The sequence below is a fragment of the Podarcis raffonei genome, chromosome 3 (assembly GCF_027172205.1).
Source record: "Podarcis raffonei isolate rPodRaf1 chromosome 3, rPodRaf1.pri, whole genome shotgun sequence".
NCBI lineage: Eukaryota > Metazoa > Chordata > Lepidosauria > Squamata > Lacertidae > Podarcis > Podarcis raffonei.
This window is the reverse complement of record NC_070604.1, coordinates 113145381-113169800: the sequence shown is the minus strand read 5'-3', so window position 1 is coordinate 113169800 and position 24420 is coordinate 113145381. Positions and strand designations below refer to the sequence as shown.

The following is a 24420-nucleotide window of genomic DNA, read 5'->3' as shown; positions in this document are numbered from 1 at the left end:
ATGTGTGTGTATATATAAAGATATAGTGCACTCAGTGCATTTGCACATTTTGAACTCCACTCCTAGTAATCAGTTTTATAAACACCTCAGTACAAATCTAGAAAATCATTTGCTTAAAAACAAAAAATAAATGGTGACCTGTTATTCCTTATACAGTAAATGTTTTATCATTCTAAGCTGAAGGAGTGGGGTGGGGAAATCAGGTATTCTTTGTCATTTCTTCAGTGAAATGCTCTTTAAAAAGTTGGGAGACGACACATTTATTTTAAATACTTTCCTCTATTGTCGTGCAATAAATATTATTCCTGCAAAAACCTGCACTGAAGGACCCCTTATCATTGCCAACACTGACTTTGTATTAGCACTTCTGCTCATCTTTCCCTGTTCATTCCATTTTTCATTGCGAAACATATCAGAGCTTCTAACGTATATTTATTTATTGTATAGCACTCCAGCACAAGCATGGCGGTTGTAGCTAATAAAAAGCAATAAAATCATCTGTACAAGAAGGCTTTGGCTTTTTAACACTTTTCATTCATTCAGCCAATTGCATGTTTTAACATGTAGAAACTTGTGGACTGTAGCTTTCAGTATGCCTTGATGCTTAGGTAAATGAAGCATTTTACAGTACAAAATAAAACTTTTCAAAAACATTGAACCATGCTGATTCATTTGCTTTCATTTGCATCCCAGCCATGAATGACCTGGTGCAGTCCATGGTCCTAGCAGGAGGACAATGGACAGGTAGTTCTGAGCATCTGGAGGGTCCTGATGATATATCTACGGGTAAAAGGAGAAAAGAATTGGGATCTATGGCCTTCTCTACTACATCCATCAACTTTGCAACTGTCAACTCTGCTGCAGGCTTGAGATCCAAGCAGTTGCTTAATAATAAAGGTATAGGTAGAACCTTTTCACGGTGTGGTGTGGTTGTGTTGGTAACCGTAGCGTTATTGGAAACTGTTTGTGCTCCATATTTCACATTCTTTTCCAGCAAATAACTGGAATATTTGATTTGCAGACTTGTGGAATATTAGGATGGGGAAACTAGTTGTATTTGTAAACTTTTGTGGGGATCAATGAGCCATAAAAATTTCTTGTGTTTTAGAGATGATAAATTCAAAGGTCTGTTTTTGCAACAAAATTGTGCTTGTTTCCCCTTTAGATGCTACATCTTTTGAAGATGTAAGTCCACAAGGAATTAGTGATGATTCTAGTACAGGATCAAGAATTCATGGTAAGATTTGTGCTTTAAAGGAGTAGCAGACCTATTACGGAAATGCTAGTAAAGTTTATCCAGAAATAGAAAATGACCTGCGTTGCAAGTGTGCATGTTTGTATTCTTTCCTTACATCTCATCTCATCTAATTGTATGGGAACTTTTCCATTTCTTTCACTCTGATTTCACTCTTAAACAGAACAAACCTATTCAGTATGAAGTGCACCTGAACAGGACCCAAATTTCTCTCCTCTCCATCAGTCCTGAGTATTCTAGAGTTCAATTGTGAGAACTTTCAGCTTATGAAATCTTCTTTTCAAAATTCATCTTATTAATTAATGTATTTTTCCTCTATCAAATTTTGGCATAGTTGTAAAATACTTCCGTTAAATTTGAATCACAGTAGTGCAGTTTCTAAAACCCTTTAACACTGCTTCTGCGCCTGCTTTGGTTAGGAGTAAAGAACATTCCTGAGCAGATGTTCTTTCTCTTCCTGTCGGTGACATTTCTGTAACGTGCAGAGTTCCATGTCAAAATCTTTTGTAAGTGCCTTAACTGCAACCTGATTTCTGCATGTTGGTGCCATTTCTCTTTAAAACCTTGGTTATTCCCATCAATAAAACTGATACAATTCAAAACATGTATTTTGTTTCTCTGTTCCTTCTTTTGCTAACCTGCTCGCTTGTCTAGTGTACTTTTCTAAAGTGCTGTCTTGGGCTGCTTGGGGACACCACCTTTTCCCACCTGCGAAAATCCACACTTTGACAGTGGACACGTTCAGCTTGTGCGATATCAGTAGTGCATGATTTCCTGCCTCAGAGCATTCTGTGATCAGAATGTAGTAGGCGCAGTGTCATCTGCTATGGTATGTGCTTCATGCGATCTACTGGTTTTTTTCCATTTAGCTTCCAGACCAGCCAGCCTTGATAGTGGCAGAACATCCACTAGCAATAGCAATAATAATGCCTCACTCCATGAAGTCAAAGGTATGCTTCCAGGCAAATTGACACATCTGCTTCATTCCTCACATTTCCAGGGCAGGGAGGGAGAGAATTCAGGGCATGTTTTCCTTTCCTTTCATCATTTCATTCCTTTTTAGATGAAGCTCTGGAATAAGGTGGGTCACATGTCTGATTTAGGAAAAGTAAATTAATGCAGGACATTGCAGATATTCATCCATCCATATAGTGTAGTAGTGTATTCGGATACATTACAATGCCTTGCAGCTCACATAAAACAAAAAAGGAATAATGCTTTCAAATTCTTCTTTAACCTGCAAACAAATGTCATATTAGACAGAAAACCAACATTTCTAATATAACAGCAAATTACATTCTGGGCAGAAGACACATAGGCCATTTTTACTAACCATGTTGTAGTAAACTCATTGCCAGGCAAATGTCTTGGAATAAGACCTCTAGAATCAGATGTGAATCGGCATTATTCTTTGGTTTTCTTCAGATGAAAGTGCCACTGCCTACAAATGAAGAATAAATACATGGATAGTTCTAGAGAGGAATTCATGCTGTTGTGTTGCAAATGAGTAGAACCAAAGGGACAAGTGATACACTCAGCTTTTTCTGGTCCTCTGCTTTGAGACACACCTGACAGGATGGTCTGTTTTCTGTTGTAAAACATGTGTATGCAAGGCAAAACTGGAAGATTTCTAGCAGTCACTGCCTTATAAGGAATTACTTAAACTTCATTTAATTCATTTCACTGTATTTCTAGATAGTATCTGCTCAATGGAAAATATGGATAGGTCTTCTAAAATGTTTGTGATTTTCCAGTATAAACAATTCCTTGCAGTAATGCATGATGTAGTTCAGTAGCATTGATAGTGTATACTGCTTGTTTTTCTTCAAAATAATAATAATTCAAAATAACACAAAGGGCAGCTTTCAGTTGGTTGATTTGTATCTGTTTAAGGAAACAATGTGAACTGGCATTTCTTCAACCTTTATTCTGTTCAAAACGGGATGTTTCTGCTCCAGGTCATGACAAACTGATACAGGCATTTGATGGAATGCATTTTAAAGAAACCTTTCTGGATGAATATTTCTTGATCAGTCTGAAATTAAATTATTTGCATTCCATCTTTTATATTTTTACCTTTTGCCATATGTCATAAATAGTAGCGGATGTCAACTTCGTAGCTGAACTGGGTCATATTTAATGTCTGGGATCTCATTTTGTTGAGAAAGATTAAACATTCAAAGTTATTAGGTGGTGGAGGTGTTTAATTGGAAAGATGCCATGTCACATTGAAGAACCTTAATAAGTAAGGCAAGGGAACTAACCTTTATTTCTCGTATGGCTTCCCCATAGGTTTTTTAGTACCTTATGACAACTGTCTCTTCAATGTGACAAAGGAAAAGCATCCAATAATGCATTGTTAATGTTTAAATACAATGTAGCGTGCATAATAAAGATGACAATACTGTTTATCCCTAAAGCAGGCACAGTTACTAACCAAAGCAGGCCACAAAGCCACAGCAGTGGAGAATTTAGCCTGCTTCATGAGCATGACGCATGGTCCAGCAGCAGCAGCAGTCCCATCCAGTATTTGAAAAGCCATGCCAGGTCTAGCCCCATGCTCCATCCTAAAATGTCAGAAGCAATGGATAGACAAGGAACGCACAGAATTAAAACGGACTCCCCTGGAAGTGAAGTGGTTACTCTGCAGCAGTTCTTGGAAGAAAGTAATAAAGGGACTTCGGCTGAGGTACGTTGAAAAGCTACTTAATTTCACTTGGCAAAACATAAAGCTGCAAAACTTAGCGCACTTTTTAGGTTGCACAAGAAAATCTGGTGGTGACTTTACATTTGTAAAGGCCAGAATTCAGAATTAAGTTGGTTAGGAAAATTAATTGACACCTAGGGTAGGAATTTAAGTAACATTATGAGACAGGGAAAGAAAAAAATGAACCTATTCTGAGAAAAGAGCAAATCTCCTGTAGAGCAAAGTCTTTCAGGAGTGAATGAGCTAACTTATGAATATAATTTTTTTTAGACAGAGTGTGGGTGCTCGTTCTCTGAACACAAAACTATAAAGTGTGAGTCAATATTGTTGTTTAGTCGTGTCTGACTCTTTGTGACTCCAATAGTGAGTCAATAGTACTATACAAAATTGTTGTCAGGTCTGCTGCAGTATGTGATCCAAAGAGCAACGGGATGGGTATTTGCAAGCTCTAAAGAATTTTTCCAACACCCTTGTCAGATTACATTTATCTTCAGACAGCACCATAGCCAAAACAACTCAAAAGTTACACTTTTAATCTCGACTTTAATCTGCATTGCTTGTGAAATGCTTTGGACTGTGCCTTAACCACATACTTTGCACTGAGGAGATAAAGACTTAATTGAAGAGCTATCTGACTATAGCATTTTCACCCACCCACCCCAAAATCTCCAGTGTGTATTTCCCATCATGATTGAACTGTGTCTTCCAGCACATTCTATTTCTGTGTCAAGGAAACAAGTGGCTGTATGCTGATGCCAAGTTCTAAAGCATTACAATAGCCGTGGAATAAAATAATGTACTTAATTTAAATAATAATGTGATTTTGGTGTTTATTTTTTAAATTGGATAATTTAATTCTTGTCTGTCCGGTCTCACATAAAATAGCTTTTTCAAAGATAGATAATATGGGTATACAACTAATTTATTGTCTTTTCCACTGTTTTGAAACAGACGCACTCATTTTCTCAGCTATTTATTAATAACAGTATAAACTTTTGGCCTGGCGACTGCTCAAATGCCACAATCCGTCTGAAATAAGGTGTATTTGTCTTTAGGTGATTGGTTCTTAAATGAGCCTTAAAAAGGAAAGGCGGTCTTGTTCTTTTCTTATATCTTGGATCTTTTCCAAGGACTCCCAACTGGGAGTTCCAAATCCGGAAGTCTACACAATGATTTCAGGCTTAGGCACTCCTGTACATGATGTTCAGATTGCTAAGGAAGTTTTTTAATCAGTCAGTGAGAAAGTTATGGGATAGATCTGAAAGTGAAATGATCATCATTGGTTTAGCCTTTTGATGTTGGAGGAAAAGTGATATTTGCGTAAATGTTAAAATAAATGGAAATATTCACAGAAATCAAAATGTCAAGGTAGGAATGTTTATTTTCAGTAAGTTTATGCATTTAAAATTGAAAAAAGAAATTGTGGCTTTTCCATTATTAAGTAAACTTAGTCTAGTAGCATATTGATAAAACTACTAAACCTGGGTGATACCATATGTATCAACGATTTCCATTATTTTGAACTGCATCATGGTTATGCATGTTTGTGCTGTCAAAGTATGAAACACTCTCTTGCAGAAACATTAAGAAACAAAGTAGCAGATAATGAATTAACTTATTTGGATATCTTTTGCAGCTCAAGTCCTCAAGCCAAGATAATCTTTTGGATGAAGTGATGAAATTTTTTTCTGAAAATGCTGAATTAGTCGGAAGAGATAAATTAAGAAAGCAGTCATCAGGCAGCGGTGGTATTGCCAGATCACAGAGTGTGAAAAACACAATGGAGTTCTCTGATGGAAAGTCAGCTAAACAAGGACACCTTACAAGGCCCAGCTCGCGTAGAATGGAAGATGCCAACTTTGCAAACTCTTCAAAAACACTTACAGCAGGCACTAAAGGAAGGGCCAGGTCTGTTAAAGAAAGTGTACAATCACAACGACAATCAAAAGATTGTAATCCTTATGCGACTTTACCTCGTGCAAGCAGTGTGATTTCGACTGCAGAAGGAACTACTCGGAGGACAAGCATCCATGATTTTTTGTCTAAGGACACCAGGCAGCCAGTATCAATTGATCCAACTCCACCTACAGGTGACAGAAGCGTCCCATCAGCTTCTAGTGAGTACAATCCCCAACAACACTCCTCTGTTTTTCATTATCTCCCTTTTCCTTCAGTTACCTCGTCAGAAAATGACTTGGGTAGGATAGCCACACTAGATAATTCTATATGTAAATCAGAAAAGCTTAGGAGTTCAAGAACAGGCAAGACAAATTTTATTACTAAAACATTTTCTTGTAGTAATGTGTACAATGAGAAAATGGGCACATCAACAAGCATTATAGGTAAGTTGTCTGCAGTCCGTTTGTCCAGGCCATTTTTGGCACTCAACACCGAATTAGTCAGCAATGTTAGTGGACTGCCCCAATTGCCTGTATCAAAGACAACTGATAAGACATTTGATTCATCTGTGAAATCTCCCCAGAATGATCACAAACTACCTTCTGAGAATCAGAAATCGTCTGATGGCAGAAATGTAGAGATGAATCAGAATAGTGGTGAATCTACACCACTTACCCATTCAAATGCTAGTGATAGTAAAATACCATCACCCGTTTCTGAAGATACTCAGACTGTTTGGTATGAATATGGTTGTGTATGATAAACATATATAATATTAAGTAAATCTCTGCTACACATTGTGAATGTTCTTGTTAATGTTAATAGATTTAGACTATATTTAAATTTACTAGCCATGATAGTAACTAGGTGTACATAGTTTTTCTCTAAATGGAGATGGAGAATTCACCTTTACCCCCTTAGCATGTGAATGTACAATTGTAACCATGCCAAAGCTTGCATGAAACATTAACTGCACTGTATAATTTCTGCATGCCTTTTAAAAGCCTTAATAATAAAAGCTAACTGTATTTTATTTTCTATTTGTTATAAATATTTTATTTTCTATACATTACTGGATGCATGCTAACCAGTTGCATGGTGCTGTGCCAGAAACAGCACAAAAAAACAGGTAACTTTCAGCAACAGTACATTCAGTTTTTCTTCCTTTCAGAGTCCACATTATCATGTAGATTATACATTTTGGACTCAATTCAACTAAAGCTGGTTGTGACTGATGTAAAATTAATGGAACCAACTCGGTTGTAACTGACTCATGTCTCATTGCCTAGTGGCTTACAGATCAGTTATATTCATGTTTACTTGGAAGTAAGCCCCACTTTTGACTTACTTCCTAGTAGGTGTGTTTGAAATTACATCTTAGCTTTGACAAGCTTTAGCTGGATTGGGGCCTTTTTGTATCAGTGTCCTTTCCCTGTTTTGCTGGTGAAAAAATGCAGGAGGCCCCTCTGCACCTCTAGCTTTTTACTTTGGACGTATACAAATTCTACGTAATAAATGAGCCATTCTCAAAATAGTGACTATAGTTTGCACACTGAATGTGTACCGTTCATGCTGATAAAACATCAAGGTTTGGAAGCCTAAACAGTGGGCCTTTTCTGTTTAATGATACATAACTAAATGTAGTTTCATTGGAAAAGTTGACCCTCTTCATCTTTCCCTTTTATGTGCTTTTCCCGTCCCATGCTTGATGTATTTACATGGTCATGGTGTTGTCTTGTCGATAGAGCTTTATCTGAATCTTTATTATATAGCTTTTAATGGATTTTTACAGTGTATTAAAATAAAAAATAAACTGGTATTACGGTATTCTTATTTTCTGTTCAGGGATGTGATAGTTAATTAGAAAATGATGCACAAAATGTTTTTTTAAATTGGCCTGATGGTCCAAAATGCTGCTTTAGACATGTCCAAGGTCTTGGGTTGACAGCTTTCTTTGAGAAAGTAGAATTCCATGCCATAGAAAAAGTTGGGTTTAAAGAACCCTGATTTTATTTTATTTTTCCTTCTTTTTTGCCCTTCCCCAAGATGCTTCATTTTCTAAAATAGTAAGCAATACAGCCTGTGGGTCAGGGAGCTTCTGGGTTCTCCAGGTAGGGTGGGGAACAACTCCCATGTGAAATCCTGAAGAGCTGCAGCTAATCACTATAGGCAGCAATGAGCTATATGGATCATTGGACTGGCTTTGTGCAAGACAACTTCCTATATTGATTAACTGTTCAAGAAATACAAGCTTAAAGACATTTTGGACTGCAGAACTGCTTGAGAGTCTTGTGACCAGAACAAGGTGCATCTAAACCAGTTTTCATAGTTGCAATAAACCCTAATGGAACATGAGCTTGTTTGAAAGCCAAGAGTTATTGTGGGTTAAATTCCAAAATCGTTCGGTGAATAAGAATCCACAGGTCCTTCAGGTAAAAGCATAGGCTACTTTCAGCATGCTTTAAGCTTGGGCACAACTATTTGGAATTTCTTCTTCTTTGAACAGCAGGAACACCCCCCCATGCCACATCACACAATCCATCTCTGAGAGTTCCCTTACCTTCAGTAGTGATTTGCCATGTGGTGTGGTGGACCGTTGTTCATGAAAATAAGCACGAAGCCCCTTTGCACGCAAAAAACTTAGTTTTATGGTTCTTTGGATCTTCAAAATCCAACTGTTTGTTTTTAGGAAAATAGAAATTATTATAATAAGTGAGATGTGTTTAAAACTTGCATTAGGAAAAATAAGTTTCTGGGAAAATGAAAAATGCCTTTCCTAATTTTGATTGGCATCCTATTTAGAGTCTGAAGATTGCTACTTTACTCCCAGGAGCAGCAAAATCAGAATGCTACAGGAAGAACTCACTTAGTTCTCAGCTATCTGGCCACCCCCGGGGACCAAAAGACTTGCGCTTTTTTTGTCCCCATCTTAAAAAGACAAGAGGAGCAAATAACTAAATTACACCTTTAAACTGTATTGTATTTTATGCAAGCTACTTTAATTCCATTTTGTCTTAATTATTTACATTTGTGATACATGAAGAATTCAGTGATGTTTGAGGAAGAGTCAGGGAAAAAAAGTCCTTCACAGATATAACTTTTCTAAAAAATCTTGTCACAACTGACAAAATGTCCTGTAAATGCTGGCTGATAACTTCTTGCTGCTTCTTTTGTGCTCTCTGTGCAGTCCCACATATAGGGTCTGTGCCAGTAAGTGCAAATTCACTACCAGTTAGGGCTAGCCGATAAATGTTTTGGTCAGAAACCAGCCCATTGCCCTGACGGTGTAGAATTCAAGGGGCTTGGCCCCTCTCCGCTCAGTACCTTCCTGACTGCTTCCAGCACTGGTATCTGTGAGAATTTGTTTTCCTTTCCCCCCCTGAGGAAAGTATGAACTAAACCTGCCTTCTGTTTTTTCTTTAATTCTATATTCAGCTCTTTTCTTCAGTGCTGTTCTTTCTGTCTTCAATTTTGCATTTGATGTGGTTTTGTTTATATGCCTCTATGGGTGCTTTCACTGCTTCCAAGCAGATGCTTATAGTGCAGAGGGCAACTTTTCTGATTTTTTGGGGTAGCAGTAGGTCATCCCCAACCCTTTAGTGTTGGGCAAAACCTCTGCCTTGGCAAGGTTCCCTTGGTAGTACTCCACCAGACAGGTGTGTCAAAATCACTCGTCCCAGCTCTGAGTAACATTGTGAGGACAGGCTATTTTGGCAACACAACCTGATGTCTTAAGTCCCAAAACCCACACAGACAATACGACACTGTTCTGTCCATAGTGTTACTGATGGTCAAGTCTGATCTTGCAGGCCAGGAAGCAGATACTGGCATTGTGCTTTCTCACCTAACTTAACTGTGACATCATTCTCCTTTTATAAGTGGACCTACTTTGTTTGATGGGACTTACTTCCTAGTAGGTGTGTTTGGAATTGAATGAGTGACAAAGGAATTATATACAGTGGTACCTCGCAAGACGAATGCCTCGCAAGACGGAAAACTCGCAAGACGAAAGGGTTTTTGGTTTTTTGAGTTGCTTCGCAAGACGATTTTCCCTATGGGCTTGCTTCGCAAGACGGAAACGTCTTGCAAGTTTGTTTCCTTTTTCTTAAAACCGTTAATACAGTTGCGGCTTGACTTTGAGGAGCAACTCATAGCACGCGGTGTGGTAGCCTTTTTTGAGGTTTTTGAAGACTTTGGTGATTTTTGAAGCTTTTCCAAAACTTTTCCGAAACCGTGCTTCGCAAGACGAAAAAAATCGCAAGACGAAAAAAATCGCGGAACGAATTAATTTCGTCTTGCGAGGCACCACTGTACTGGCATTGTGCTTTCTCACCTAACTTAACTGTGACATCCTTCTTTTATAAGTGGACCTACTTTGTTTGATGGGACTTACTTCCTAGTAGGTGTGTTTGGAATTGAATGAGTGACAAAGGAATTATATAGTTGATTCTGTACATGGGCCTTTCAGTACACTTTTTTAAAAAAATTCATGAATTGACCCTAAGTCAGAGAATTAAATACAAGTCCAGCATCCCAAGAGAAGCATGAGACACATGATTAATTGTTCTGTGCATTGGGACAGTTGTTTTGCTTGCAAGGAAAGGCTTGCTTGCTTGAAGACTTACTTTTCTAAGCAAATAGCTAATTTCAGATAATTTGATTTTGCATGTTCCATTTTATTGCATGCAAAGATAATTTGCTGCTTTGCAGACTTTATTGGTAGGATGCATAAATCAAATGCACATGTTTTGCTGCACAGTTCCATAAATGTTCTTGTTATTGCAGTCTATTAGACAGAATACAGTTGTAGAGCCTCCAGTTGTGTTCCTACCTTCCCTTTTTGTTCCTCTCCATTTTTGTGAACTTTTGGTCAGTAGTACCTAACAGTATATGTTGCAACATCGGGTGATTTCCTCCCCTGCTGAACAAGTAACACAAAATGCTTTTCTTCTGCAGATGTGGAAGCTAAACCAGAAAACAGAAATTCAAAAAGCAGGTCTAGGGAGCAACAAAGCTCCTAATTCTATTACCCCCACTACATGAGATGTGGGCCAAGTGGTGAGTTTTCTGCCCAACATGTAAATGAGATTGCTTTCATTTACAGAGGAGTAAAAAACTAACATTTATAAATGAAAACAAGTGCAATTTGCATTAACAGTTGTCAGTACCGCTTGCATTAAATGGCTCTTGCTTACTGTATTCAAGCTAAGCCAGCATGTGACACTTACTTATCTACCCAGGCAAGGAGTGTCCAGTCTTCTAAATCCACCTTGCTTTTCTCATATATGTCTCCAATAATAAATCACAGTGTATAGTAGCAAGTCACTATCCAAAAAAATGACATTGCGTTGTTCATTTGGGGACTCCTGTGCAATCCTGTGCCAGTGTAACCTTTATGTTAACTGCCTCTAAAGAGCCAGCTGTATTATACTGCATATAAGTTGGTCATTTTCTCAAGCATATACATTTTGAGGCTACAGTAATACCCATTTTAGAATGTGATATATGATCAGAGCCATGCAGACTCTATAGAAACAGATTTTTTTAAAAAAAATTACACCCAGAAACAGTTTAGGTTTTGTGGTTCTGGATTCTGCGAATTAAATAAATTAAGCGCAGTGCTTCTGATTTTATTTAACTGTCATTTTTACTATTTTGCATGATTTATTTCAGTTATGTTGAGGGCACAGAAGTATCCCTGGCCCTTTGTGTACATTGGGAATGTTGTTCAGCCCCCACCCCTCCAGCTCCTGAAAAACTTGTTTTCAAGCATATCTTTGCAGTCCTAAGGACTTGAAACCCTATCTTTAAAAAAAACCATGAATTACCGTATTTTTCACTCTATAAGACGCACCAGACCATAAGACGCACCTAGTTTTTGGAGGAGGAAAACAAGAGAAAAAAAAACATTCTGAATCTCAGAAGCCAGAACAACAAGAGGGATCACTGCACAGCGAAAGCAGCGATCCCTCTTGCTGTTCTGGCTTCTGGGATAGCTGTGCAGCCTGCATTAGCTCCACAAGACGCACACACATTTCCCCTTACTTTTTAGGAGGGAAAAAGTGAGTCTTATAGAGCAAAAAATATGGTATTATGAAACTTGAGTTCTACCCCAAGTAGCACCATTTGTGCTTTCTTCTCTGTCAATCACTGAAACTTCCAGCATATACACAGCCCTGAATAGTAAGCATGTAAAAGCATAGCTACAGGAATTGAAAGGCTGCAATCCTATACACATTTACATGGGAGTAAGTCCTATTGAAAATAATGGGACTTGTTTCTAGGTAATCATGCATAGGCTTGCAGTTACAACAGTGGTGCCCAGATGCCATTATATAGTATTTTACTCTTGGCATTCTATCTCCCTTCTTCTTTATCATTGCTTAAACCATTTCTATTGTGTCCTCCTAGTTCTTGTAGTCACTTTACTTTTTTATATCTCTTCTGTATCTTTTTAAGCTTTTCTTACGTTTACTTCTCTTTCTACTTTTCACTTGAACACAGAGAGAAAAGTGTCCTTCAGTATCTCAGTGTGAAGCCTTTATTACTGAAGTAACAAGGCATCCGGCTATAGGAATCATGTTGTGTTTTTAAAAATAGTTGAAGGTTTTTACAGGCCTACATGAAAAGAACAATCAAGAAATATGCATCTTCTTTCCTTGAATCAAGGAGCTGTGCTGGTGTCTCCTGCTGAATTTTTTTAAAGAAGGAATTTATTGCACATTGCACTGTTAAGATCTACTGAATAAAGGAGAGCTTTAACCTCTCTAACGACCAAGGGTTGTATGGCCTCAAGATTTGCTCCAGGAACTCAACTGCTTTTTTTTTTTCTTCATTCCTTTATGAACCCCAGTCATCAACTGCTTACTGCTTCTGCTAATAATTAGCAATATTTAGTTCTGTAAATCTGAAAGGGGAGAAGGCTGTAGTATATTGTGGAATTTGTTGTAAATACAGGTACAAAAATGAACCCCTCAAGCTTATTTTATTGGTTTGCTTAATTTGCATGATGTTGCTCTTTGTAAAATGAGACTGCTGGTTATTTTGGTGCAAATAGCAAGAAAAAAATTGTTTAGGTACCTGAAAACTTAGCTAAACACTTTAATCCACACTCGACATGATTTTATTTGTTCCATGAGTTTTCAAGGCAACAAGTTATTTTGCAAAACAATACAATTGGGGTGGGGTGGGGGCAGGGAAACAATGGAATTAATATTCCTGGAACTTTCTATGTCCAATAAAACAATCTGTTTTCAACAAATACAAATTTTGGAACAAAACTGTCTTTAAGTTAAATATTTTGTACTTTTACTTGTGTTTTTTAATTTGTGATTTTGTTAGCCTATTATGGTTTAGGAGGAAGCTTTATGGGGGAAGACGAAGGTAAACAAGGTTCTGAGAAGCATTTTGAAGCCATTCCTTTTATTAAGGCTCTTACTAATATTTCCACCTTTTTGTTCCTTATAATTGTATATGAATTAAGATTTATTAATGCTGTTGGTACTTTGAAAATATTTGTTGTATGCATTTGTCTTAAAACTCTTGCAAAGAGCACAGGAAAATAGATTTGGTTAATCCTGGGAAATGTACATGAAATTATCCTGGTTTATATTAAATTTCAAAGGTTTATTTTCTTACGAGTCACTAAATGTATTAATATTTCCATGACAATATATCGCATTTTAACCATTTAACCTCATTGGGTTCATTCAACCTTGCTAATATTTATGCACGTGGGCATCCTTAAACCTCACCACGCTTTATTTTCATCTCAGCCAAACTATTTGCAAGGAGTTGTACTATATCTAAAATCCCATCCCTTGCTAATCTGGGGCCCACCAGATGTTTTGGTCTACAACTCCTATCAGTCCCAGCCAACATGGCTGCTGGCTGGGTCTGCTTCATCTCAGGGTTGTGGGTTCAAGCCCCATGTTGGGCAAAAGTTTCCTGCTTTGCGGGGGTTGGACTAGATGACCCTCGTGGTCCCTTCCAGCTCTACAATTCTATGATTCAATAGAGCGTTTTAATCCAAAACATCTGGAGGGTGCTATGTTTGTGAAGACCGACCTAGTAAACTCCTGTTGGGCTGGGACCAGCGCTCCCTATGTTAATATCAAACATTTTTTTTAAAGAAAGCATTTTGTACAGCCTTGCAAACGTTTATTACAGCCATCAGGCTTCTTGCAAATGATTACTAATGTTATTTGTAATGTAAGAATAGGTTCTGTCTCCCCCACTGGCAAATGAAACAGCCAGGTGCAAATGAAACACAGCAGGGGCCAGATAGGCAGAGCAGCTCATCATTCCAGTCCTGCCCTGAGAGCAGCAAACATTCAGAATTCCCCCCATGGCTGTGTCAGGTGCGTTCCTGAACAGCAAGCATGTAACTGGATGAAGACACACACACACTAAGCAGGGCATCTAATGTCCAGGCTTTTTATTTTGTTCTGTGCGGTTTTAATCTTACGGTTTCATTTTGGTTCAGGCTGTGCATCTTTCAACCCTGGAGGGGGATGCATATTATAAATACTTGTAATAAATAATGATAAATTACAGACAGCATACAGCTAGTGTGTATGGAGAGTCTCTTCAGCCTAAAAGTTGTATGTACTTCTTACCCTCTGCATGGGATGGTAGGATTGTGGCCATAATTGGTAATTTCTGAGTCCATGGCCTTTCAGATATTACCATGCATCCTTGACTCTGATTTTGTCAGAGTAAAATTAAAATAAAATGAGTGAACGGTAAACTCCCCTTGAAGAGGAAAACAGAAGAGGATGGATACTAGGCATATGAAAATCACATAAAACGCATCATTAATTTTGTTCAGTAGCGGGTTGTGCCACCCTGTCTTGTGTCACCAGTCTCTTCCCCTCTGAAGATACGGAATCTTTTAAAAGGATGATTTTAATATCTGGGAACATCGATGTTTCTAAATGTGGGTGTACATGGAGATGGTGATTAGCTAGCTTTGTAGATCAGCTTGTTTTTTTTTTTATGAACTGATCCTAAGCTTCTGTTGCTTTGTTTAGACTCTCAAGCTTTCGGGAACAATTGTGTTTTTCATGCATTTACCAACCCGCTGATTGACCATACCTATTTTCTTAAGATTTGCACCTTTTTGAGCTTTGCACTTGTTTCATATTCCTGTGTGCTTTGGCTTAATGATTTGTTTCACATGCACTCTACCTTTCTACAGGCAATTATATCAGCTAGAGACTGACTATCATCTACCTGGAACTTCTCTTGTGCATGCAGGCCTCCCTTGAAGTCAAAGGGAGTTGCGCAAGAGCGTTGCTTTATTTTCACAACACTTGCACAGGCAAAGTGAATGCAAGATCATGCCTTTTATGATTTACCTGTTTTGGCAATAGGCTGGAGTTAGCACTATGTGTAAGGTTTTGTTGGTGGTTGTTTTTGTTTTTAATAGCATAATTCAAAGTTTTAAGACCGAAATACAATCTTCCCTTAACAAAACTTAATTCATTGATATTTTGCAGAGGAAGAGGCTCATGAGCTGCAAGCATTTTGCTCCTCTAGCTCTATCTCAACAAGCCTAGTAATTTGTTTTGTATAAAGCCAGATGGTTTTCTGCTAACAGCTTAACAGAAAACAGTGCCTGGATTTTATGCAGGAGAACCAAAGCCCTGTATATTTTTAGCTTCCCTTCCCAGAGCACATTGAGGAGTATAACCTGGCTCCCTGATCTCTCTAGATTCCACCACTTATGAATCGGAAAGAAAACTGAAATGGTCCTCCCACTTAATCTCAATTTTCATTGCCGTCTACCCTGTTTCTAAAAATAATTAACTTTTTAAAAAACTTTATAAAGTCTGTGACAGTGTCAGAAATTAATGTGTCACTTCGCCATCTGTTTAAATCCCAGCACCTTTAAAGCTAAATGCAAGGGCTTTTTCACTGCACAAGTCGATATCCAGCAGCTGGAAAGTGGAAGCTGGAAACGTGTTGTAATACAATGAAATGTTTTAATTTCCGCTCTGCTGCTGCAGTTGCCAAGGCTACAATCGCCTTTTCCAGAATGCATTGTTTCTTAAAATGTTTTGTGTTCTGAGAGACTGAGCAGCTCCAGCAATGGTGTGAACTGTTGTGTGTATGTGTGTATGTGTGTGTAGCTCAAGCATTGTTAAGAATGGAACTGCCTTAAAAGGAGGGAGCACCTGGGTGCGACACAAACTGTTTAAACACTGTTTTACAGAAGCTGTTATTTAAAGCTGTAGTTTTCCTTTCTTATACCTATTAAGGAGTTTTGTAATGTTTGCCATTGTACACTACTTAATTATGTTATTAAAATTCCAAGCCAAATAACTCAACTTTCCCTCTCTCTTTATTTGCCTTTTTCAAAGATGCTTTTATTTGGTCCTTCCTGAGTATAGAGTTGGAACTAAAGGACTCTGTATCTGGAAAATGGTAATAAAATCATGTTTGTTGCTTATAGCCACCACCCATCGTACCTGAGCGGCAAACGATTAAGTCAAATGTGGTTGTATTTGGAATTGCGTAAATTGTATTGGTTGCCACACAGGGTGGATATTTTAGGTACTGAATCAGAGACATTCTATATTTCAAACGTGTGGTCTTACCACCGAATCACAGCCACTCACATAGACTGATGTGGCTGGAAATAACATTGGTCACATCACACCACAAATTTGAAGCACTCCTTTACCACTTTAACAGCCATGGCTTACCTGCCCAAACTCTGCCTCCCAAGAATCCTGGGATCTGTGTTTAAGGCTTGTTAAGGGTGCTGGAAGTGAGAGCTGGACCATAAAGAAGGCTGATCGCCAAAGAATTGATGCTTTTGAATTATGGTGCTGGAGGAGACTCTTGAGAGTCCCATGGACTGCAAGAAGATCAAACCTATCCATTCTGAAGGAAATCAGCCCTGAGTGCTCACTGGAAGGACAGATCGTGAAGCTGAGGCTCCAATACTTTGGCCACCTCATGAGAAGAGAAGACCCCCTGGAAAAGACCCTGATGTTGGGAAAGATGGAGGGCACAAGGAGAAGGGGACAACAGAGGACGAGATGGTTGGACAGTGTTCTCGAAGCTACAAACATGAGTCTGACCAAACTGCGGGAGGCAGTGGAAGACAGGAGTGCCTGGCGTGCTCTGGTCCATGGGGACACGACTGAACAACAAAGGGTGCTGACAATTATAGCTTTGAGAGTGGTACACTACAGTTCACAAGATTCTTTGGGGGGGATAGACATGACTGTATAAGTGCACTTTAAAAGTGTGGTGTGGATGTGACCATTATCAAATACATCATGAAACCGGTAGTATCTTCCCAACTAAAGATAAACTACTAGAATTTTGAAAAACACGATACAAATAAAATTAACAGATAGCTAGCATCTTTAAATTTTCATGACATGATTTTACATATAAAATGGTGGTGCAAAGCTACTTGTCACTTTCATCAAAATGTACAACTGTAGGCTCATGTCCTGTGGACTTCAGGAATCTTAGAAAGTCATCTGGACGTAGTCCCATAGTTGCTGCATTTGTCATTGGGTGAAAGTACAACATGTCGTGGCCTCCTTCCAGAAAGCCAGAATCCAACACAAACTTCACATCTCCCTGGTCACAGAAAAGAGCTAGGGGCGTTGCACACCCCTGTCCAACTTTCAGCTTCTCAAGCATGGCCGCTTCGTCAGCAAAACGAAGATTCCCGCTCCCGACGCCTAGTTTCTTTGCCAAGTCATTTAAATTGATTTGCCTGTTGTGCAGGACCGTCACCAGCCAGAATCCTTTTTTCTTCTTATCTTTAAGGAAAAGGTTTTTGCTGTGTGCTCCTTTCAGATGCTGGACGTAAGGCATCATTTCTTCAACTGTGAACACCTAAAAGAGATCATTGAAATAGTTTGGCTATTCCTTGCACAATCCACTGGCCGAGTTTTTCAAATTACACATAAGCCACAATTCACAGAATGGCTCATGTGCAAACCCTAATGCAATGACTGCAAAAATCTTGCTCATTTCAACATAGTGCATACGGGAGAACTCCCAAGCAGAATGTTTCCACAGGCTTCCTCTACAAGAACAAGACTGACTATAGTGGTACCTCTGGTTACAGACGCTTCAGGTTACAGACTCCACTAACCCAGAAATAGTACCTCAGGTTAAGAACTTTGCTTCAGGATGAGAACAGAAATTGTGCAGCAGCGGGAGGCCCCATTAGCTAAAGTGGTACCTCAGGTTAAGAACAGTTTCAGGTTAAGAACGGACCTCCAGAACAAATTAAGTTCTTAACCTGAGGTACCACTGTAATTTAAATACAGAAATATGCCTTCTGAGCCTGAGCTTGAGGTCATTTTCAGCAAGGAGAAGGGACTATATCAAGATGCTTTCCATGTGGGTCACTGTCCAGCAACTAGTCACACCCAGGTTTATCAGAGTGATGGGGAGGGTGTGTGTGAAGAGCTCCAGAGCAATCGACCCAATTTCCCCTTATATCAGTTTCATGTTAGAAGCTGTAACTAGTTCTAACTAACGCTGTAGTTGCAGTGTGATCAATGTTCTCAAGTGGCTAGTAGGATTCCTCGTTTCTTCGACCCACGTTTGATAATGCACAGAAATCGCCCTGTTTTATTAACTCTTTATCTCAGACTATGGGGTTGCTTGGTTTTTTTCTCATGTGATGCCAAAGGTGTTATAATGCAGTTTTCACATAAGTAAAATACTTCCTATCACACTCCTGTCTTCAACCTGGTTGGTCCTTGTGAGAACAGGATTGCCGGGTTAGATAGACCATAGGCCTGATCCAGCAGGCTTATTATGATCCTAACTAATATTAAACACTAAACACTTGCCTGGGAGTAAACCCTATTGAACTCAGTGCAGTTTACTTTGGGGTAGAACATGTGTAGGACTGCATCAGTAAGTGTAACACACAGTGGTACCTCGCAAGACGAATGCCTCGCAAGACAAAAAACTCGCTAGACGAAAGGGTTTTTTTTTTTTTTTTTTTTGAGCTGCTTCGCAAAACGATTTTCCCTATGGGCTTGCTTCGCAAGACGGAAACCTATTGCAAGTTTGTTTCCTTTTTCTTAACACCGTTAATACAGTTGCGACTTGACTTCGAGGAGCAACTCATAGAACGCGGTGTGGTAGCCTTTTTTGAGGTTTTTAAAGACTTTGATGATTTTTGAAGCTTTTCCAAAACTTTCCCGACACCGTGCTTCGCAAGACGAAAAAAATCGCAAGACAAAACTCGCGGAACGAATTAATTTCGTCTTGCGAGGCACCACTGTAATTGCATTATTTCTCCCCTGCCAACAAAACACAAAATAACTTTTACTGTACTGAATTCCTTGCTTGTTCTTGTTAAAAGAATAATAATAATAATTTATAATAGCAGCTGTCACATTAGAAATTAAGCCCCTCTGAGCGTGTCCAGAGTGCCATTCTCTTTCCCAAGGCCATGATGACTTAGAGCTGTTTCTTTTATTGTCATTATAAGACTGTTGCTATCCTAATGTGTCTACACTGGTTTTATTGCTTTGGAGCTGTAAACTTGAAATTGGAGAGTATTGTAAGAAAAATGCTCCAAGCAGGGCATCTGCATCAGACTGTAGTCATATCTTTAAAAGACATCTGAAGGCAGCCCTATTTAGGGAAATTTTAAATATTTAATGCTGTATTGTTTTAAACACTCGATTGGGAACCACCCAGAGTGGCTGGGGAAACTCAGCCAGATGGGTGGGGTATTATTATTACTATTATTATTATTATTATTATTATTATTGCCTGCTGGTTCTGGCCAAGTCCCATCAGGTCCTGAATCCTGCTCTCAGTGGCCAACCAAATGTGAGAAACAACAGCACTCTCCCCGCCCTTGGTTTCCAAGGTTATTCAGAAGAATTTCTGCCTCTGATCTTGAAAGCAGGGCATAGGTATCCTGGTTAGCAGCCACTGTTAGCCGCCGCCTCCCTGGATTTCTCCAATTTCTTAAATCTATCCAGGTTGCTGGCCCTGCGGGAGTTAGTTCTGTATAGTTAAAACTATGCGTTGCATGAAGTTGTTTTTTCATCTGCCCTGGACCGTCCAACATTCAGCTCCTTGGGTGCCCACTCGTCCTAGCGCTATGAAACAGGGGGCGGGGGGACTTTATACCGATTTTCTCCACGCCTCTCCTCCAAACACCCGCTTTGGCCAGGGCGCATAAGCACCAGGGGGCTGCTAATCTGAGCCAGCCACGTGGCAGCTCCTCTTCCCTGCCTCTTCCTCCTCCACGTGCGCCCGCGATCTGCGCACTCCCCTCACCTCGGGGTGCTCCACGGCTAGCGCTTGGATGCCCAGGCCGTGCAGGTGATCCTCTAGCGCCTTCCGAAGTGCCCCCTCCGCTTGCGGCTGCCCGGCCATGGCTGATCCTTCGCCCTAGCTTCGGGCCTTTTGGAGATCGGGACCGTCAGCTGATCGAGCGACGCGCTGCGGGAGAGGAGGCGCCGCCTTTCCGCTCGAGCCAAGGAGAGTCTTCCGCTAGCCAGAAAGAAACGAGGGATCGCTTTCACTTCTGCGGCTCGCTTTCATCCGCTCTGCAGCTGAAAGTGCGGGGTTCGATTTCCGAATCTACTCGCGTTTACTCGGCAGCAAATCCCCGCTGATTGCAGGGGCGCTGCCTCTCCGGTAAACGCGCATGGAATTGCAACCCGCAGCTCGTTGGCTGCAGGCTTTTAAGACCGATTGCTAGAGAGTAATCCTCATTGAGATCTCAGAGTAACGTGCATAGGATTGCAGTTACTTTATGTATAGTATGTGGGGCAGATGAGGCTCCGCATCCTGGGAAGGTAGCCCATCTAGAAGGAAAACTCTGGTCCTAAAGCTCTGCAGCCTTGCAAGATATACAGTGGTACCTCGGGTTACAGGCGCTTCAGGTTACAGACGCTTCAGGTTACAGACACCCAGAAATAGTACCTCAGGTTAAGAACTTTGCTTCAGGGTGAGAACACAGCGGAGGCGCAGCAGCAGGCCCCATTAACTAAAGTGGTACCTTAGGTTAAGAACAGTTTCAGGTTAAGAACGGACCTCCAGAACGAATTAAGTTCTAGGTATGCTTCAGGTCACATACACTTCAGGTTACAGACTCTGCTAACCCAGAAGTACCTCGGGTTAAGAACTTTGCTTCAGGATGAGAACAGAAATCATGCTCCAGCGGTGCGGCGGCAGTAGGAGACCCCATTAAGCTAAAGTGGTGCTTCAGGTTAAGAACAGTTTCAGTTTAAGAACGGACCTCCGGAATGAATTAAGTACCGTATTTTTCACTCTACAAGACGCACCAGACCACAAGACGCACCTAGTTTTTGGAGGAGGAAAACAAGAAAAAAAATTATTCTGAATCTCAGAAGCCAGAACAGCAAGAGGGATCACTGCACAGTGAAAGCAGCGATCCCTCTTGCTGTTCTGGCTTCTGGGATAGCTGCACAGCCTGCATTTGCTCCATAAGACGCACACACATTTCCCCTTACTTTTTAGGAGGGAAAAAGTGAGTCTTATAGAGCAAAAAATACAGTACTTAACCTGAGGTACCACTGTATTCTGGAGAAGAAAAGGCTAAGGAGCAAACTGCCCACAAGTGGAGTCCGTAAAATGGTTGGACAGCGCCTTGTACGCTTCCTTCCAGCAACTCCTTCAGCCAAGCTGGTGCCAACCGCATTGTTCTGCTTTCCTTTGGACCACATCAGCGAGGCCAAGAGCGGGGTCTTGGACTTCCACAGACACTGCCCAGGCTTGTCCTCCTGGGAGGTCACTTCAGTGCTGCTAAGGCAGCGGTTTGAGTTCACTCCCAGAGGCATACTCCATTGTCTCTGTAGACAGATGGATGCCAACAAAATTCATGATTAACATGAACATCAACTACAACTATTTGGGAACTCATAACCCACCTACTTTCAGCAGCCAGAAACACCATAACCAGACACTGGAGAGACCTGTCAGGAGTAAGTATGGACCAATGGTACAAAATAGTATGGGAAACAGCCCTACTAGAAAAATTAACCAATAAACTGAAACTGACACGGGGACAAACAGAAGAAGATGCCTTTACCCCGGTATGGCTCCCCTTTATCACATACCCAGCCCAACAAGACAATGACAATAATCCACCAACAGCATACAAATCAATATGGCTACCCTGATCCAAAACACCCACCCACCCCACTCACACACAAAAACAAGGACCACCACAGCCAACCACAAATGAACAGCCACACCCTAGGCCAACCCCAACCTCTCTCACCACCAAAGAAACACAAATGAACAGCACGAGCAACGCTGACGCCAAACCCTACATACATTAAGCAAAATAGAAACATCGCCACCCGACCCCCCCATCTTCCCCCCTCCCCCCCAATGTCTCAACAAATGAAACTGATTTGTAAAAATGTTACATGGAAAAAATACGAGAGACACTAAAGGTAAAGGGACCCCTGACCATTAGGTCCAGTCGTGACCGACTCTGGGGTTGCGGTGCTCATCTCGCTTTATTGGCCGAGGGAGCCGGCGTACAGCTGGTCATGTGGCCAGCACGACTGAGCCACTTCTGGTGACCCAGAGCAGCGCACGGAAATGCCGTTTACCTTCCCGCCGGAGTGGTACCTATTTATCTACTTGCACTTGGACGTGCTTTCGAACTGCTAGGTTGGCAGACGAGAGACACCACACATCTGTAAAACAAGAAAATCTTTAATTAAAAAAACAAAAAAACCTACAACTATTTGGATCTAAACTGGAGCAATGCATGCTCCTTTGCTTACAAAGTGATTTCCCTGCCCAAAACAAGAGCACAATCTAGGAGTAATTTCATATGCAAAAGTAATAAGAACATAGGAAGCGGCCTTCTCCCAAGTTAGACCATTTGTCCATCTAACTCAGTATTGTCTCCACCGACTGGCAGCATCTCTCCAGGGTTCCATGGAAGGCTTCTTTTCCAGCCGTATCTGTAGAAGCCAGGGATTGTATCTGGGGCCTTCTGCTTGCAAAGAAAATGTGCTGCCACTGAGCCGTGCTCCATCTCTTAATATTCATTAGATTCCTGCTTAAATTAATATGTAGTTTAGCGCTATTGATTCAATGTCGTTTAATGAGAGAAGTACCCAGTGGATTGGGCCTTAAGCATTTTGAGATTCTCTTGGAATGCTGTGAGCTAGCCTTTCCTAGTCTATGCCAAGAGGGATTTGCTAAGCTGTTAAGAACAACAATCTGTTCTAATGCAAGACATTAACTGGAAAGTGAATAAATTAGCATTAATTCTGGGGGAAATGGATATTAAATTGAATGGCTTTAATTGTGCATTCACACTTATTTGGTAATAGGTGAACTGCAGAGTGTGAAATGCATTGCAATTCAACTGCTTAATGAAAACAGCTGCTCTTGGTGTGTTTTATTTAATAAACCAATTATCTAAACAATATTGCCTGCAACTGAAGCGAGATGTAATATTAATCCTGTTAAAATGCTTCTGCCTGGTTACCAAAATATGAAAGGGGTGGGGCCCACAAGGTAATTTTTTAAAGCTGAGAAACAACTTCTGATATTGGTGATTAGATCAAGGTCTTCTGTGCCATGTCATGATTTTTAAAATAAAATTGTTTGAGTTTCATTTTGAGATGATCCACTTATTCCAGCGGTTGCCAACTTTAGGTTTCACTGGCCAACTGTTGGGCAGTATCTACAGAACAGGCGTAGTATCATCTGATAGAATTGTAGAGCTGGAACATAAGAAGAGTCCTGCTGGATCAGGCCAGTGGCCCATCTAGTCAAGCATCATGTTCTCACAGTGGCAAACCAAATGCCTATGGTCAGCCTGCAAGCAGGACCTGTGGTTTGCAGCAGCTGATATTCAGAAGCATACAGCCTCTGATTGTAGAGGCAGCACATAGTCCTCATGGCTAGTAGCCACTGGTAGCCTTTACCTCCTTGAACTTGTCTAATCAACTACAGTGGTACCTTGGATTACATACGCTTCAGGTTACAGACTCCGCTAACCCAGAAATAGTACCTCGGGTTAAGAACTTTGCTTCAGGATGAGAACAGAAATTGTGCTCCGGCGGCGCGGCAGCAGCAGGAGGCCCCATTAGCTAAAGTGGTGCTTCAGGTTAAGAACAGTTTCAGGTTAAGAACAGACCTCTGGAACGAATTAAGTACTTAACCCGAGGTACCATTGTACCTCAGTGGTAATCTGGCCTAAACCCCTGCTGCTAGAATCATAATGATTTTCTAATGGTTGTGTAGAAAAGGAAATTCCAGTAATAAGTAATAATAATAATTTATTATTTATTATTTATACCCACCCATCTGGCTGGGTTTCCCCAGCCACTCTGGGCAGCTTCCAACAAAACACTAAAATACAATAACCTATTAAACATTAAAAGCTTCCCTAAACAGGGCTGTCTTCAGATGTCTTCTAAAAGTTTGGTAGTTATTTGTCTCTTTGACATCTGGTGGGAGGGCGTTCCACAGGGCGGGTGCCACTACCGAGAAGGCCCTCTGCCTGGTTCCCTAAGCTCAAAAAGCAGTTCCAGCAATGGCAAGTAGA

At 40.4% G+C, this 24420-nt stretch overlaps 2 protein-coding genes across 8 annotated transcripts in view; one reads left to right on the top strand and one right to left on the bottom strand.

The window, feature by feature from the left end:
- CCDC88A (coiled-coil domain containing 88A) overlaps positions 1 to 13992 on the top strand; it is a 77931-nt gene extending 63939 nt beyond the window's left edge. Inside the window, exons 27-33 of one of the 7 annotated variants that reach the window (XM_053383649.1) lie at positions 694 to 897; positions 1166 to 1237; positions 2125 to 2205; positions 3676 to 3944; positions 5599 to 6079; positions 10818 to 10919; positions 12366 to 13992. In XM_053383649.1, coding sequence (XP_053239624.1) covers positions 694 to 897; positions 1166 to 1237; positions 2125 to 2205; positions 3676 to 3944; positions 5599 to 6079; positions 10818 to 10882 — 1172 coding nt within the window. In that variant the 3' untranslated portion in view covers positions 10883 to 10919; positions 12366 to 13992. Of the gene's footprint in view, positions 1 to 693; positions 898 to 1165; positions 1238 to 1418; positions 1860 to 2124; positions 2206 to 3675; positions 3945 to 5598; positions 7681 to 10817 lie in introns of those variants that run through there. The other 6 variants (XM_053383648.1, XM_053383650.1, XM_053383646.1 and 3 more) reach the window with 6 other exon arrangements.
- A 3230-nt stretch (positions 13993 to 17222) lies between these two features.
- LOC128411368 (prolyl-tRNA synthetase associated domain-containing protein 1-like) lies at positions 17223 to 20630 on the bottom strand. The gene is made up of 2 exons (XM_053383674.1): positions 20151 to 20630; positions 17223 to 17726 (listed from the first exon to the last, which is right to left on the bottom strand). The coding sequence occupies exons 1-2, from the start codon at positions 20247 to 20249 to the stop codon at positions 17289 to 17291; spliced, it is 537 nt and encodes a 178-aa protein (XP_053239649.1). The 5' UTR covers positions 20250 to 20630; the 3' UTR covers positions 17223 to 17288.
- Between the last annotated feature and the right edge of the window lie 3790 nt (positions 20631 to 24420).

Bases quoted from the DNA above. Each gene is read 5' to 3' on its own strand.
- LOC128411368 (XM_053383674.1), bottom strand. From the start codon at position 20,249: ATGGCCGGGCAGCCGCAAGCGGAGGGGGCACTTCGGAAGGCGCTAGAG. The intron at 17,727-20,150 runs GTGAGGGGAGTG...GATCTCTTTTAG, and splicing joins TAGCCGTGGAGCACCCCGAG to GTGTTCACAGTTGAAGAAAT.